The sequence below is a fragment of the Cynoglossus semilaevis genome, chromosome 8, assembly GCF_000523025.1.
Source record: "Cynoglossus semilaevis isolate Cse_v1.0 chromosome 8, Cse_v1.0, whole genome shotgun sequence".
Classification (NCBI taxonomy): domain Eukaryota; kingdom Metazoa; phylum Chordata; class Actinopteri; order Pleuronectiformes; family Cynoglossidae; genus Cynoglossus; species Cynoglossus semilaevis.
Window position 1 is genome coordinate 18,534,129 of NC_024314.1, and position 16,788 is coordinate 18,550,916.

The window sequence follows — 16,788 nt, forward strand, 5'->3', positions numbered from 1 at the left end:
GGGACACAGCATCCTGTTACTGAGGCACTGAAGGGACAAATTGTGTCCACTGTGAAAGTTCCTCTGAGACAGACATGTTGACACTGCCAAACGACCTTTGACCTGTGGGACCTCATTAACAACACCAAACCTAATGATGCGATGTAAACAACTTCAGGCCTGTTTGCATTCATTGAGAGGTCAACAAAGGTCAATACATCTATTCATTGAGAATAGAAATTTGAGTCACTGTGCTGATTGGACACAGTGCAGACTAACACTGGGTGAGGAGAGGTCATGACCTGGACAGGTCAAAACAGACATTCACACCTGTGGCTAACCCTTACCCTCAAAGACTCAGAGAAGTCCAGGTCAGACGCCAAGTCATCTGCTAGTCCACGGGGGCACCTCGTAGCCCCCGTGGACTACCTAAGGTGGAAGTCTGTAACAAACAAGTTTCTCTTCATATTACTCAGTGCTTTTGAGGTAGCTGTCAGTTTCAGAAAGGTTGGTGACCCCTGGTGTTGGAGGAGATACAGTAAATGTCCAGGAGAGGGCGCGCTTAAACGGATTTTTTTAAAACACTGTACTGTTCTTTCATTTATGTATTTATCTGTGACTAACGCTGGCTCGATAGTTACTTATAAACCTCATTCTGTCCCCTCTGTGAGTAAACAGCCCCACCTTCTGGTCACACAGGCTTGATAACATCCTGCAGGTATTTGTTTTGATCATGTTTATTCACAAGAATTGATTATGAACACAAATAGCATTGTTTTATCAAGCAATTCTAATAATTAATTCAAACTCCAGTTTGACATATTGACTCAATATAAACTTGTGTTTGTACTGAAGTCTGCTGCAGAAGTCAGCAAAGCTGACATTTTAGATAGGAGCAGCAAATCTCTTTTGAGGAAAAGTCCCATGTGGAGTTTCCAAATATTTACAGATGAAATAAAATGTTGTTGTTTGCCTGAATGCTTAAGGAAGTATAATCACTGGCTGTGTGCGATACAGTGACGTGAACATCAATCAGGTGGAAACTGTCCAGGATTCAGGGATCAGGTCACCCTGGACCTCTGGTCCTTAGACACTCAGGAGACCAGCTCCTGGTTCTGCAGGATTTGGGCTTTGACCTGCTGACCTCTGACGTATCCTTAGACTAGTTGGTGTCTACTCACATTGTTTCTGAAGCCAAAGTAGAGTCAGAGTTCAGTGACCTTGTCACATGTCACATGTGGTGACAGAACACAGGAGCACTGGACTTAAAACACTCTGATCACACAGTCCTGGTCCTGGTCCTGGTCTACCTTTCAGCACTGATCTTGTACCTCAGGACAAAGTACACCAGTAGCCTTAAGGAGAAGAAGAAGATGGCGAGGACGATGAAGTCAAGGTAGAGTTTGGCATCCAGCATGTCCAGCTCCTTCAGGATGGCCTCGGACTTTTGGAAGTGACAGGTGTCATCTTCGTCACAGTGAAGATCTTGTCTATCCAGGCCATAGATGGACAGGATGACGCCTTCAAAACCATACCTGTAAGTCATTAATGGTCACATGAGGGGCAGGAATGGATTCGATTTGAAGTACTAATACTAGTGCTTGATTAGAGTTCATTTATTGTATGGTTATTATGTTTATACTCTCTGAATAATAGAGATAATAGTAAAATAAAAATAATCTATCTATAACCTATGTTAGGGTGTCTTTTTATCAGTATCTATGGTTATCAGTTTAAAATGTAAAAGTAAACAGCGCCCCCACCTGACATAGGATATGTATGACATCCACTGCAGGTACCAGGGAATGGTATCAAAACTGACAAAGAAGCCCGAAAACAGCAGGACCGGAATTGCTGTGACAGGGCCGACAAATGTTGCCACCTACAGGAAACACATCAGTGAGTGACGCCAGAAGGCACGACTGACATCTGCAACGTCTGTAGGTGGCGCTGGTAAGCTGTTTAAAAAAAGTGAGACGACCTGCAGGGAATTGGAAGCGGCACCAATCAGCAGACCCAGACTTTGGGCCACAAAGGAAGTCAAGATTCCCAGAGACAGGAAGAGGAGGAAGCGTCCAACATCAGGAGGCTGAGCTGTCATCCAGTACACAATACTGCAGTACATAACCGGAAATACCACCTGGAAAACAGAGCGAAATGGTTGTGTTGTGTTGTGATGTACAGTAAGATAAAGCCACTAAGGGGCAGCAATGAATAAAAGAGTCCTAAAAAATCAGTATGATTAGTTTAAACTGTGATCAGGTTAAAACGGGTCAAATGCTTAAATTATTAGTAAAACGTTTGTTGTTGTTTTTGTTTTATGCACATTTCACTGAAGATGTACATGTTAAATAGAAATAGAATTGAATAGATAGAAACTTTTATAAAATGGTATTATGTTATTAAAAGTAAAATACAGGCTCAGCAGTGTCCAGCAGGGGTGAGCTGTGAAACCAGACAATAAATTTGGTCCAATTACACTAAAAGGCTACAGGTTCAATAACTGTAAACATGCTGTACAGACACATACACTATGGAAAAACTATTTTCACCCATTCCTTGGATCAGTGGCAACGGGGAGTGAGGGACTGTTTGCTGCTTGCTCCGTACCTGAAAGGGAATGTCAGCCATGGTTTTAGCGAGGTAGTAGGTCTTCAGGCTGTACCAGTAGTTCAGGTGCTCCCGCAGAAACACTCCCATTTCCAGAGGAACTTAAAGAAAAGAGAGCACTCTAAGAAGTGAGTCACAAGAGTAGAACTGAAGTGTAGAACTGAACAACCTGAAGGGTGGAGGAGTCACTGTTTGAACTCTTACACGTGAGCACTGTTGGCATCAACGCTGCAAACATTAGAAACAACATTGAGAAGAACAGGAAGCCTGAGTTGCTCAGAACCTTCTTGGCTTCATCCCCGATTCCCAGGTACAATAAACCGATCAACAAACCAATCCCGATGTGAGACAGGATTCTCAGGTGGGTCAGCACCTGTTGAGCCAAGGAGATGACAATTTATTCACAGCTGGAAGCGAGTGACAGAGACTGTCCAGCAGGTGTTGCTCTCGAGTCATCTCACCGAGTCTCTGGCGATGCTGACTAAAGTTCTCTTGAACAGGATGGAGAACTGGGTCATGCAGCTGGCTGAGAATCTGTGGCAGCCTTCAGATGAGGCCAAGTCCTGAGACAACAACAGAGTAATAATGATCAATAAAGATAACAGTACTATAAAGAACACCTTAAAGAGTAAACATAATTAAAAAGAGATCATTAAAGAAATACAACCACAGCTAACCTTAAGGTTTAGAATTTAACACACTACAAACTACTAACCCTAATCCTAATCCTCCATGCTTAAACGTATGAAAAGTGAATATTAAATGAAAATCAATGAGACATCTAATAATGTCAGAACGAAAATATTCTGTAATCCAGACTCCTCATTTAAACCATCCATCCACATTTGAAGAAGGGGAGAACAAAGCTGATTTGTTGTGGTGAGACTAAGAAAAGACTAAATCAAGTCGTGATGCAACAGTACAGACGTCCAACCACCAACACCACGTGTTTCCTCCACACCTCCTCAGTGCCCTGCCACAGGACAGGTTGTAGGTTCACATCTCCATTCAGTTCAGTCTGATGACACGTGTCACACTTCCTGTCCTGAACAGCCTTCACCAGTCGCACCATCTGATCTCCGTATTCTCCTGACGCCACCTCCATCACTGTCAGAGAGGTGGGGTTAGCAGACAATGCAGTTGCTGTGAGGGTGGAGGTGGTGTTCCTGGGGGAGGCAGCCCTTACCAAAGTCAGCAGGGTTGTGGTAGGTGGGGCAGTTCAGTCCAATCTCTCTGAGGTAGGAGACCAGGCCTGAGACGTTTCCTCTGTAGATACACTGACCCTGGCTGAGGACGTAGAGCTGCAACACACAGATACAACCTGGGATCACCCAGCCACCAGCAATAAAAACCCAACTAACTGATGGTGTGAGGGCGGTAGTAGTAGTAGTAGTAGTAGTAGCAGTAGTAGCAGTAGTAGTAGTAGTAGCAGTAGTAGCAGTAGTAGTAGTAGTAGCAGCAGTAGTAGCAGTAGTAGTAGAAGCAGTAGTAGTAGCAGCAGTAGTAGCAGTAGTAGTAGTAGTAGTAATAGTAATAGTAGTAGTAGTAGCAGTAGTAGCAGAAGTAGCAGCAGGAGTAATAGTAGTAGTAGTAGCAGTAGTAGCAGAAGTAGCAGCAGGAGTAATAGTAGTAGTAGTAGCAGTAGTAGCAGAAGTAGCAGCAGGAGTAATAGTAGTAGTAGTAGCAGTAGTAGCAGAAGTAGCAGCAGGAGTAATAGTAGTAGTAGTAGCAGTAGTAGCAGCAGTAGTAGCAGTAGTAGTAGTAATAGTAATAGTAGTAGTAGTAGTAGTAGCAGTAGTAGCAGTAGCAGCAGTAGTAGTAGTAGTAGTAATAGTAGTAGTAGTAGTAGTAGTAGTGTGATACCTTATCAAAGAGTTCAAAGAGTTTAGCACTAGGCTGGTGGATGGTGCAGATGATGGTTCTTCCTCCCTGAGCCAGAGCTTTGAGCTGAGACAGCACCTGGAAACAGGAAGAACTGTCCAAACCACTGAGACAGAGATACAGGGAGACACAGGGGACACAAGGAGACAGTTAATAAGAGTACAAACTAAGCTTTCTAGAAACCAGTTGCTACCTCGGACCACAGTGACAATAAAACTGTCTGTCAGTCAGTGAACCCTCTGACCTGGTGGGCTCATCAAAGAACATGACTGGTGGATTGTAGACCAGCTCCAGAGCGATGGCCAGTCTCTTCCTCTGACCACCAGACAGGTGTGATGTCCTGGTTTCAGCGCATTCCATTAAACCCAGAGCCGTCAGAATCTCCCGGACCTGAATCCACAGACACTCAGTAACTCAGTAACTTTAGAAAGAAACTTCTGTTTATCTTTACTCATACTGCGTACACCGATACGAATACTCCATGGTACATTCACCTACTCTACACTAATTTCTTCAGAATACTCCATCACATTGTGGTGCCTGCTCTGCTGTGGACTCGAGGCTGACTGCAGTGCCAGAACACTGACAACGATAAACCTCACAACAGTAAAAGGAAGGGATTCAAACTAACCATCTCTTTGCGAGTCTCCGCCTTTTCCTGCAGTTTGAGGTTAGCAGACACCTGCAGAAACAAGGGCAGCAGGTGAAGAACTGGATCAGTACTAGGTCCCAGTCTGGACCTGGACGTTTGAATCTGTGCGTTTTACCATCATGGCCTCGTGGACGGTCAGGTGGGGCAGCAGCATGTCGTCCTGCATGATGTAACAGGAAACCTTCCTGAAGGAGCGCAGGTCTCTGGGTCGACCGTTGATCAGGATCTCACCCTTCATTCCGGTTTCCCTGGTCACAGCCACCAACATTAGTACTGGGCCAGTCCAGCAGAGAGACTGAACTACTGGTGTTTGGAATCAAGAACTAAGAACTAATCCCAGTTAGCTGGTACTTTATACCCATGAGGACAGATACACTTTGGTTTGATCTCATTGGATTCTTGACATTTTTAAAGAGGTGTTAACTGGTTCACTTGGACGTACCACTAGAGCAGAACAGTTCTGCTCTGATCTACAGTACAGAACCAGCCCTCAGGCGTGGAGACCTCACCTGTACCCAGCCAGGATATTCATGAGCGTGGACTTCCCGGCTCCTGAGGGCCCCATTATGGCCACCAGGTCTCCACTCGTGAATTTTCCTGAAATCCCTTTGAGCAGAGTCTTGTAACCTGAGGAGAACAGAAACAATGAGTCCACAGGTTCCCAGCCGCTCTGAGGAACACAGCTCTTTGTCCACATTGCAGTGATTCAGGTTTCAGCTCAGTCTACAGAATTTCTATCTCTCTGGTTTCACTCTCACTGATGCCACAGTCACCCCTATCCCACTCCCCCATATCCACTGAGGTTTGAATAATCTGCTCCGATCAATAGATTCTATCAGTACAGACAAGATCTGTGATGTGAGAACAAGTCACACACAGAGAACCCTGTGGAGAACCTTCACGGTTCCAGATTACAGTTCAAACAGGAAATGAAACTCATTCACTAAAAGAAAAGAAAACAGACTTTACACAGAAGTGAATCGTTTCTGGTCTTTAGAATGGATTCATTTATGAATCTGTAATTCTGTAGATACACAGAAAGTCTTTGAGATTTTTAATCAGTGGTTTTGTTTTAACTATAAAACGTGATAACATCAGACTTTGGACAATTAAAGGGACAAAAAACACAGGACAGCTCTCATGTGTTTAAACAAGATCTAAAACTTCATGGACTTCATTATTTATCATGTTTAAATTCCATTCAATTTAATTTTCTTATTTTTATCGTTCTTATTATTTGATTTCTATTTGTTTAAAAACAAAGAAATATATCAGTCATGGGTTGTTTTGTTTTTTATCAGGCAGATGAAACGAACCACAGACACAGGACACCTCTGTGTTTGTTTGTCTGTCAGCAGACTGACTGCTGGATTATCTTCTCCAAATGACAATAATCTGGTAGTTTTTATATATTTAAAGGTATCTGTGTTATGGCTTTTGTTGCATTTGTGTTTGTATGAAATGATGATGATTCAAATAAAAAAGAAATACTGAGAAAGGTTGTATGGAAATATTACAGAAATATTTTATGACCCTTCTACGATTGTAAATTATTGTTGCCTTTTAGACATTTTGAGGTGTTAGTTTAGGTAATTATAAATATACAGTATATATATACAGTATATACGAGGGAAAACAAAGAGGCTGTTGAAAATAACCTGCAGTATTTATCTGCTGATGAAGACTGAACACTGTTTAATGAGATTATCAGATTATAACCCACTGGAATGGATTAAATCCTTTGACCAACAGTTACCTCTTCTGCAGGAATACACACACTGTACTGCAACACGTCTGTGTCACTCAGCAGTATTATACACTGTACTGCAGTGACCCGCACAGTCACAGTCAGATGTACACATTTATGAAGACTCTTCTGTACTCTCAGCTCGTACAGCAACAGATTAACAATTATTTTCATCGGGGGTGGAAGGAGGAAGTAGAGGAGGAGGTGAAGGAGGAATTTTCCTCACACTTGAGCAGAGCTGGTTTCAGAGCTCAGTGAAACTAAAACCTCTGTGAGAACAAAATGTTTGTTTTTCAAAAGGAAAGTGAGTTCAGACTCTGAGAGCATCTCATTAAAGACTTAAAGAAACAAACCAGCAACAACAACAGGCCATGGACACATGTCCACACGCACTTGTCCAAAGGAACCCACACTCACATGTCCTCACATGTCCAAACATGTCCACTCATGTCCCCACACGTCCACACACTGATGAAGTTTCTCAGCTGAGGAACCAAATGTCTTTCAAGCTCCAAGAAGAAGTCCAGTTGCTTACAGCTCAAATCTATGGATAACATGACCTGGATGAATGAGAGTCTTCACAGACATACCCTCACACTTAATTGACCATAATTGTCCACATATGTCCATAAATGTCTACACGTGTCCACTGTAGCATACACACATCTTCACACATCCAAGTGTCAGGATGTTTCCTTGTCAACAAAGACAGAAACTTGTCTGCAGGTTTGAATTACCAACGTAGTTTGTGTAGAAGTATTCCAAAACAGCATCAGTGCTGCGGTCAGTATCAGACACATGACAATATCACTCTCACCTATTCTGATTGAACAACTATGGTGTGGGTATTAAAACTGAGTTAACTAATTCTAGTTTGGAACCAAGACGCTGCCACAGCTTTTGAGTAAAGGCCTCACTGTCGCCACAGTACCAACATATCGACTGTTTTACTGTAGATTCTTTTATTTTTGGTCAGTAGAAAATGTGAAATGAGGACGGCAGCAGCTGTCAGTGTGGGTGGAGCCTGAGTCTTTACACTGAGCAGATTCCAGGTCAGATTTCACATCTGAATGTTTTTTTTTCTTTTCTTTTCATTTTTTCCTTTTTCTTTGTCTTTTGGCCAGAGTCTGAAACAGGAGAGGAACTTTTTTGTTCACACATTCAGTTTGGCTGAGTGAAACACACACCAAAGGGCAGGAAATACTTTTCAGAAGAATAAAAAGATTTTTTAATTTAATTTATTGATTTTCTGAAAATCTGTCCAAATCTCAGCAGTGAAATTATAAACTGATAATAAATTAGACATTTAAGGTGAAACAATCCATGGACCGGTCAAATAATTGAGTAGAATTATTGTTTAGACGATAACTTAAAGCCACTGATGCGGGGGCAAATATTTAAAACTGCTGCTGGTAAAAGAACTGCATTAATGCAACGTCCTCAAAACGCCATCGACCCCTTCATTGTCGTTCTGCGTAACGTGGAATTTCCCACCCTGACCAGGAAAACACGCCTTTATTTATGTTTCTCTTGTTTGGAGTCAGAACGAGAGCGAGCTGCCTTTAATCTGACCTCCAGGCTTTTTAGAACAGAGCAGATTAACAGATTAACACACACACACTCACATACAGTCAACCAACAACAGTAATTTACAAAAATGCTTTCCCATGTCCACTATGCACAAACCCTGTGTGAATCCCTGTCAGTTCATCGTACAACTATCTCCAGATATAGACCACAACCTAATCCTCGTGACTGTCAAATCTTTTTTCTTGGATGTTCCCGGTCCTACATGTGTCCAGGTGGACGGTGAGCACACTACTCCTGCCTCTGTTGATCGACAGTTACCTCAAAGCCTCCAACGGACATGGACATGAGGACTGACCTCTGTTAATCTGATGAGTCAGCACGGTGCCTACAGGACACCAGCTCCAGAACCAGGTCTCAGTCAGTGACACTGACATATGACACAGAAACAATCAGTTCTGCCCCATGAATCAAAACTGACCCGATACAGAGACCAAAGGTAAATCTTCTATGAACAAAAAATGAATTACTATTCCAGAAACATATGTCAAAAACCTTCAACAGGAGGTCCACAAACCCTAGTATGTCTGGAAATATGCTGCTAATGCTCATGGCATATTTTGATTGATTAGACTTTTTCTGACAAATTACATTAGTATTTTTAGTTCTTACCATCATACTGGACTGACCATGGATGTTACCAGAGTTCAAGTGTTAACAGATATAAAGTGCCACATTGTCTGCATAGTCTAATGAACGCCATCTACACAGGAGAGTGATGCTGGTGCAATACCTCTCTTTCTCCAGCAGGGGCCCTCTCTGACAGAGTACGACACGTCCTTAAATTCAATATCGATCGCCGGTCTCCGTGGTAACGAAGAGAACCTCTGGGTTTCCATCAGGTTGTTGTCCACCTTCTTCACAAGCACCTGCAGCAGAGGTCTCCGCTGGCTGCCCCCTACAGGCCTCTGGTCCATACTGATGCTTACCGACCCAACATCCAACATCAGGTCAGGCGGTCCGTTGCTGTTCTGAAGGTGGGACAAGAAACTGACATGAGGTTCAAAAGGTGAAAGGTCATCCCCAGTCCCATTCACAGCCATGCACACATATTCAAAGCAGCTGGTTACACATGTCCTTACATGTTTCATTACTTTGCATAATAACAACAGAATAGGAATCTCCATCAAATAACAACATATACTGTAGTCTAGTTCTTCTTAACCTTTATTTGAGCCATGCACATATTCCACATTCAAGAAATCCCACGGAGCACCACCAAACGAAAAAGTCATGAAAAGTATTAGTAACAAAATAAAACAATCTAGTTTTGTTCTTACTTTCACTTTTACTCAGAATTTCCTGGCTCAGTTTAAAACCTAGGAGTGTTGAGTGGAACACAACACTGATACACTAGCAGGAATTTAAGAAACAAAGATCCCTTTTTTTTCTTATGGCCTGTGATCTCCAATAAGACGCAGGTACAGACATGTACAGACACTCAATGTCCATAAACATGTGGTGAAGATGGGTCTGATCTGCAGCCAAAAATCTGAACCTCCAGTTTAAACACAAAGTCAAGCAAACAAAAAAACTGCGAAAGACATTAGACAACAGAGAGATTCTCTTCAGAGGATTAAAAAAATAAATTAAACTATAATTAAAAATATTAAAGGTGATGACTTCAACCAAAAAAGTCTGGCTGAGTCTTTGAGGCTGTCGTAATCCCTGTGTCTGGGATTACACGACAAGACAAAGTTTGACCCAGACTACGTCCACAGAAGATTTCCATCAGGTCTGGAACAAGCACCAACCTGTTGAGTTCTTTCAAGAATGGTACCACATTTAACCCTAAGAACTGGTGCTGTTTGTGGTCACAGAAACTTTCCAATTGAAAATTCTCCTTCTGTTACTGACATTTGACTAAGTTATACATAAAATACCACGTCAAACTTTTTGTGCCTTTCCTTTTCTCATTCCATCTTTGTCCAAAGTTTGGCACTTTTTATGTCATGACTGTTTTATATAAGAATGATGTCCATCTGCTGTCCGTCCACCAACTGCATCTCCTTATGTTCTTGTACAGGTGTCTTTCCTCAGTCTGTGTCTCACTTCACTGTCTATCCTCTTAATTCATTCTCATTCTGTACTGGAAGTTTTGTCCTCAATACATACCTGTACTCACACACCTGTCCTTTGTCTGTCCCCTCACTCTCCTTAATGCCTGTCCTCTTCCCCTGTCCGCTTGACTTATTTCCAGTCTGTTCCCCTTAGTTTTTGTCCTTATCACCTGTCCTCTGTCTGTCCCCTCAGTCAGTTTGCAGACTCTGGACTCACCATGATGACAGCATTGGTGACGCTGGCGTTGTGAACAGACAAGGCAGCCATCAGACAGGCCATGGCCGTGGGACACTGACGCTGAGCCTCTCTCACTCACGTCTAATCACTGCCTGAGGACACACACCAGCCCACACTGTGGCCACGCCCCCTCCTGACAGTGACCATGCCCTGTGAAGATGACCTGTGAACCAGGGTTTTAAAGAGACAATGAACGTGTATGCACAAAAAAACACAAAACAACAGTGAACAAATTACCATGAAAGATCAAAGAAATGTATAAAAACAATAAAGATAATAATTTGGGAACTTCTTGTGTAAAGCACCATTTATCAGCCTCTTGTCTATTTCCTACAATGACGTGAACATTTTTATATTTTAAAAATCTGAATTACATCCAGATCACCACCCAAACCTTTGGTCCATAACCTACATTCACCAAACCAGTTTTTTGTTATTCTGTTGAAAGGAGTAAAAGAGAGAAACTTCACCCATATCAGCAAGGAGTAAAAGAGAGAAACTTCACCCAAAGAATGAATAAACAAAAGCAAATCAGTAAAGGTTCTGAGCTGGTTTTAGAATTACTCTAATCTCTTTTTATTTCTACAAAAAGTTTGGTTCCTTTGACTGTTGATGTAAATAAAACTTTTCCATCTGTTTCTACAAACATTATATTTCCAATGATGTCTATGCAAATCAACTGACTTTCAGAACGACTGCAGATGTTTCCCTGCAGCATCAGACTCTAACTACAACATACAACTGAGAAAACTGTGTCCTGTTCTTATAAACAGTCTATGGTCAAATGGACTGTTGTAACTGTTGATGAGGAAACCCAGTTTGTGACACTGTTTGCATGGACGATCATGGATTTTCTACAGTTGCATTCCACCTTCTGAAAAAAATGCAGATTGAGGCTGGATTTAATTTAAAAAAATTAATAAACGGGTAGAGTATATATGGTTGGGTTTTTTTTTAAATTGACTTTTTTAATAGATAAAAAACACCTCAAAAACGTTCACACAATTATGCAGAACAGTCTCAAAAGCAAGAGAATACTAAAAAGTATATAGATCTAACATTTTTAATTGCTTATTTAATTCACATGTAAAAAACAAATTAACCTTGTCTTTTAAAAATATGTCAGATTGGCCAGATGCTTGGGAAGAGAACTGTAGAGTCTCAAAATAATTCAGCTATTATCAAATGTACAGATCATCATCAACCATGTGAACAGTCTGCAGTGAAATGTAATAAATGTGTCTCTTAAATATGGAACCAACTGATCCACCCAAGAACAATATTAGTAGAGTAAACAACGTATTTATATAATTTTTAAAAGGTCACTCCTCTGAGTCCATAAAGAAGAGAAACGAATCGACTAACTTAACCAGAGTCTTAACTAAGTAGTGACCTCTGTAGGCCAAAGTACAGTATTACAGCAAAAACTCAACAACTACATTGTGTAACAGAATCCCTCTTTAATTTTGTCACGATGTTTACATACATATGGTTAAAATTAAATGTGGTCCACATTAAGACAAATTTCTGTTTTGGTTGTCAGAAAACCCAAAAATGAAAGACGATGACCTCAAACATCTGTGCCTAAAAAAGTTGAGATGGCTTTAGAGAATTGCCTGACTTTTTTGGCTACTATAATGTGTTACTAACACAGTAGAGTGTTACTGACACAGCTGCTGTTTGATGGCAAAATAAACAATTGCTAATTGAAAAGTAAAATAGGATAAGTTGAAATGAAGTAAAAAAAAAAAAAGAAAATTTGTTTTTTTTGTTTCTGAAGACTTCTGCCACACCGCAGACAACAGGTGGGAAAGATTGTTGATGATTCCAGTGAATTTTATTCATTTTTCTCTGAATTCAACTCACAGAAATCATCTGCACAAGAAACAGTCTGGTCCTCACTAAGGTGGTAAACTACCACATGGTGACATCATGTGCTTCTGCAGTGGACGTCTAGCTGTTTCATCACAAGCCACCACCGTGACCACACTGTTTTACTTTGACTTCTTGTCAGACGACAGTGTGTCGTGCAGTTTAGAAACACACTTTTCAAACTGGTCCATCACCAGTGTGCCATTCTCATCAAAGAAGGCCGACACCGAGCGCATGAACTCTGCCTCCCTAAACCTGCGGGACTTCCCATCAGTAAAGGAAACTCTGAGTGTGTACTGATCATCAAACCTGTGAAGAAAGACAGACAATAGGGGAAGCCATGAATGTTTGAATTGCTATGTACAGAAAAAAGTCCAGAGGTTAAAAGTTTAAAATTGTAATTTAATCATTTATTTAAATTACAATTTATAGATGTGCTGCTTGTCATCATTTTAATACAAAAAAACAGTGCTGTCCACATTACCACATGCAGCTATGGTGAGCTGCTTTTTTGGTTTAAATTTCCGAGGTTAGTGTTAGTTGTTAAAGCACTGACCGTTTGAGAGAGGATGAAAGTGTCCACACGTGGTCTGGATCCATCCCTGCTGGATCCCTCTGCAGTGCTACCAGGAAGATATTCTTCTCTTTGTAGGACGTGTAGAGTGTCAGGATGCCCATCATGACGAAGTACGTGAAGGAGTGAGAGTTAAAGAGTTAACAGTTTTTGTTCACACAGACAACACATAAATGCATGCAGTTTCTGTCATTTAACATCAACATTGTCATGCAGAGGCAGGATATGAAATGACACAGCAGGCCAGCACTGGTCTGGACTCAGGGAAGGGATGCAGGTAGTCCCACACCAGGGCCAACATGGCAAAAAGACATGATACAGTACAGATCAACAGACGGCCATCCACCAGACTGAAGTTCTCCACGTAACCGTACTTTTCCAGCAACACCTGCAGGAAAGTAGAACATAACCAATCAGACGAGTGCTTAGGAGGAACACCGAAGATCCTGATGCCAATGAGTACTCATGTCCAAAAACCATTTCCAAACTGTTTTTTAAAAATACAATTTATAAAACCTTCTTTGCTGCATCATCCAGGGAGTTTTTGACAGCAGCTCCATCCCATTTATCAATTTTCACTGGTTTCTCATCGATTTTCCACTGAAAAACAAGCAAAAATGAACACATAATGGTAGTCGGCTAGCTTGCATCATGTTGTGTTACATGGTTTGTAGTTTGTTTCATCCAGGTCGTAACATGGGGTGAGAATGTCGCAGATGTTCCAGCTGTTCTCAAACAGTAAACATCCGAGCAGTTTGACACCAAATAAAACACCATGACCAACGCGTTTAACAACTCGTATTCGAACAGTGACCATGTTCCAAACACAAACGCTTCATTAAAAAAGTTTTAAACCGTTTAAAGCAAAGACACCCATCGGTGGCATCCACAATGTGACGTCAGTACTCACTGCATCAATTCACGCTTTTGAAGATGGATTACCCATAGCTAGGTGTAATCAAAACTCGACATGGTGCAATAGCTCATATATAAATAACCGCAGCTTGGGATGAGGAAATAGAACCGTCATATTAATACAGAAATGTCAAGGATGTTTGTTTCCTTCGCTCGCTGCAGACAACACGTTCATTTAGCCTGTTAGCAACTTTAGCTCAACGTACCACCGTAACACGCCTGCATCACAAATTAAACCTAAAATTCCTCAGATGAACTTAACTGACATTTAAAGACAGAACTGTCGATTCATTAAGCTGTGAAACATAGATGTGAGATGTAGAAAGCTTACTTTCTCCAGTAGACCGTTCTTCCCGTTCCTCGCGGCAGCCATGTTTCTTTTTACCACCAATACGGAAGCCGTGATCTGTCCGTCTCTGATTGGCGCTCTGCTGGATCTGACTGGAACATGCGCGTCTCTCGTTTCTTTTTTTCTCCCTTTGCACTTATTTTTGGCCTTTGTGTATCCCGGACATGATTATACTTAACACGGAAAACACTAACAGTGAAAATAAACTAAATTCCATAGGTATACATATATATATCACAGGCGCTGGGCTTCGGCGCCACCTGTATGAGAGGGGGTGCTGCTGCAAGCTCTCCAAAAAAGTTTTAATTTCATTGTTGTTTAATATTGTATTTGTCTTCTTGTCTATGTGTTAATCCATTTGATCAACAACAAGACATTTATGTTCTTTTATAAAGCTGTCCAATGTTTTAAGCCATCAATGTTTCATATGGCCTGTGTGTGTGCGCCAGGCAGTGAATTAGGCCAAACCATAATTTGGCCTAGTTGTCTTACTGTAATGTTTCTTCCTACACTGTAAGTTTAACAAAGTAAAAAAATACAAAGGCAGTTGTCTCAGGTCTTTATCCTCATACATATCAATCATCACCACCATCATCATCATCAACAGCCTGTGGCTGTTTGGCATTCAACTTTAAACTCACACTTCAACACTGACGGACAACTTCAGACTCCAGTCTTTAGTGTAACTTTATAAAATGTTCATCAGTAAAGCTCCTGTGGTCTCACTTAAAAAACATCCTTCAGATCTGGAAGGCTTGTCCAGGTCCATTAAGGGTCAGGACTTTAGGTGTTTTCTCCTTCTAATGTGTTTGGGCTAGGCTGCAGTCCACATGGTCTGCAGTGACAGCTACACGGAAAACAGAAGCATCAGAGGAAAGTTCGGACTGGAAGACATCAATGGCAGGAATGGTGGAGGACCAGAATCTGGTCTTAGTCCCGATCCATTAAATAGAAAAGAGCAATGGCAGCAAGCGGAGAGAGCTGATGTCATTTCTGACTAAAGTGTTGTAGCTGATGATTTTTACTGCCACTCTAGCTACATGCTGGTGCAGATGGACAAAACCTAAAAAAATAAGCTCATGATTCTTTACAAACAATTCTTATTCAACCTTCACTACTTTGCATAAAGAAACTGTTTTCTGGCTGACCTTGTGCAACATCAGCTGAAAAATCTGATCTAGTGCTTTTTTATGAGACGCCTGGATCTCCTCAAGCCACGCCTCCTTCGGTTATGATTGGACATCCAGGACCGCAGGAAGTATGCACTGGTGGTGCCCCTGTGGTTGACGGCCTGGTTCTCCAAATCAAATTGTCTCTGCAGATTTAGTGCTAAAATGTGGTCCTGGTGTTCCTGATGAATTTGGCGTACAGACAGAAAGCTCATCGAAGGCCTCCTGGCTGAGTGGGCGGCTCCTTTTCACGTCAGCGTCACAGTCTGAGTCTAAATGTTTGGTCTTCTGCTTCCTCTTCTTTCCTCGCCTTGAGGTAGACTGGTTAAGGATGCCACTGTCCGACTCCTTCCTTGGACTCTGTGAGTCCTTTGGCACCGATTTGCACGACTGGAATCCCGAGTTCTTCGAGTATGGCGAGAAAGATTGTTTCCGACCAAAGAGCATCCCTCCGCTGCAGGACTCAGGACAGAATACTGTTGGCTCAAAGTCTGAGCTGCCTCTGAAGGTCACCATCTCACTGCTGTAGCGAATCGCAGGAACCCTGATCTTCACCGACTGTTTCTGGGTAGTGTCTGTGTCTACAGTAGGGGGATCAAACAGGAGCTTCCGCTTGTTGATGGGTGTCACACCATCGCCGGTGCCAGCAGAAACACGGACCTTTATAGCTTCTTCTCCACTGGGAGCCTTGTTTTGGACCTCAGCAACAGGGCTCGTCAATGTGGCTTTGGAGTTCACCTTGAGGTTCTGACGGTCCAGTTCGATTTGCCTCCACTTCTGCAGCACAGCAGGACTGGCCTCGTAGCTCGTAGACTTCTGCAGGCCACGTGTTAGATTTCGTGGCGTGGACTTCACAATGGTCGGCTCCATGAGGCGACCGTCTGGGAGCCTTTTGGGGGGTGTGCATGGGGAGCAGACTATAGGCTTGAAGTGGTTGAGCTCCTCAGAGATGCTGTCATTACTTTCAGGGCTGATGGAGCACTCCGGTCGGGAAGGAGGAATAAATAGAGGGGTTGAAGACGACAGTGATGATGATGTCACTACAGCCCGCCATGTCAGCCTTCGGTCAGGGTTGGTGATGGACTCCAAGACAGACTGACTGTTCTCAGAGGAGAGGAGCATTCCCGCGGTGAAGCTGTGACTGCCCCCCCCCCG

General features: G+C 42.2%; 3 protein-coding genes across 4 annotated transcripts in view; all 3 read right to left on the reverse strand.

Moving 5' to 3' along the window:
- Positions 1-700: 700 nt before the first annotated feature.
- Positions 701-11,230, reverse strand: abcg1 (ATP-binding cassette, sub-family G (WHITE), member 1). Of its 2 annotated transcripts, XM_008315468.3 has the most exons (15): positions 10,734-11,230; positions 9,190-9,427; positions 5,632-5,749; positions 5,238-5,370; positions 5,102-5,152; positions 4,715-4,860; positions 4,453-4,576; positions 3,776-3,890; positions 3,551-3,696; positions 3,051-3,152; positions 2,794-2,962; positions 2,590-2,690; positions 1,961-2,119; positions 1,743-1,861; positions 701-1,514 (listed from the first exon to the last, which is right to left on the reverse strand). In XM_008315468.3, the coding sequence occupies exons 1-15, from the start codon at positions 10,794-10,796 to the stop codon at positions 1,286-1,288; spliced, it is 2,013 nt and encodes a 670-aa protein (XP_008313690.1). In that variant the 5' UTR covers positions 10,797-11,230; the 3' UTR covers positions 701-1,285. The 2 variants fall into 2 exon arrangements, with proteins under 2 accessions (XP_008313690.1, XP_024913887.1); XM_025058119.1 differs by having other exon boundaries at positions 9,190-11,230.
- A 964-nt stretch (positions 11,231-12,194) lies between these two features.
- On the reverse strand, positions 12,195-14,583 carry spcs2 (signal peptidase complex subunit 2). Its single transcript, XM_008315467.3, has 5 exons — positions 14,447-14,583; positions 13,717-13,800; positions 13,428-13,588; positions 13,183-13,317; positions 12,195-12,935 (listed from the first exon to the last, which is right to left on the reverse strand). Exons 1-5 carry the CDS (start codon positions 14,486-14,488, stop codon positions 12,749-12,751), a joined length of 609 nt encoding a protein of 202 aa, XP_008313689.1. The 5' UTR covers positions 14,489-14,583; the 3' UTR covers positions 12,195-12,748.
- A 427-nt stretch (positions 14,584-15,010) lies between these two features.
- The window catches only part of rnf169 (ring finger protein 169), a 5,936-nt gene continuing 4,158 nt past the window's right edge, over positions 15,011-16,788 (reverse strand). The window contains 2 exon segments of the mRNA XM_025058194.1: positions 15,011-15,824; positions 15,826-16,781. Of these exon segments, the coding sequence (XP_024913962.1) occupies positions 15,642-15,824; positions 15,826-16,781 (1,139 nt within the window). The 3' untranslated portion in view covers positions 15,011-15,641.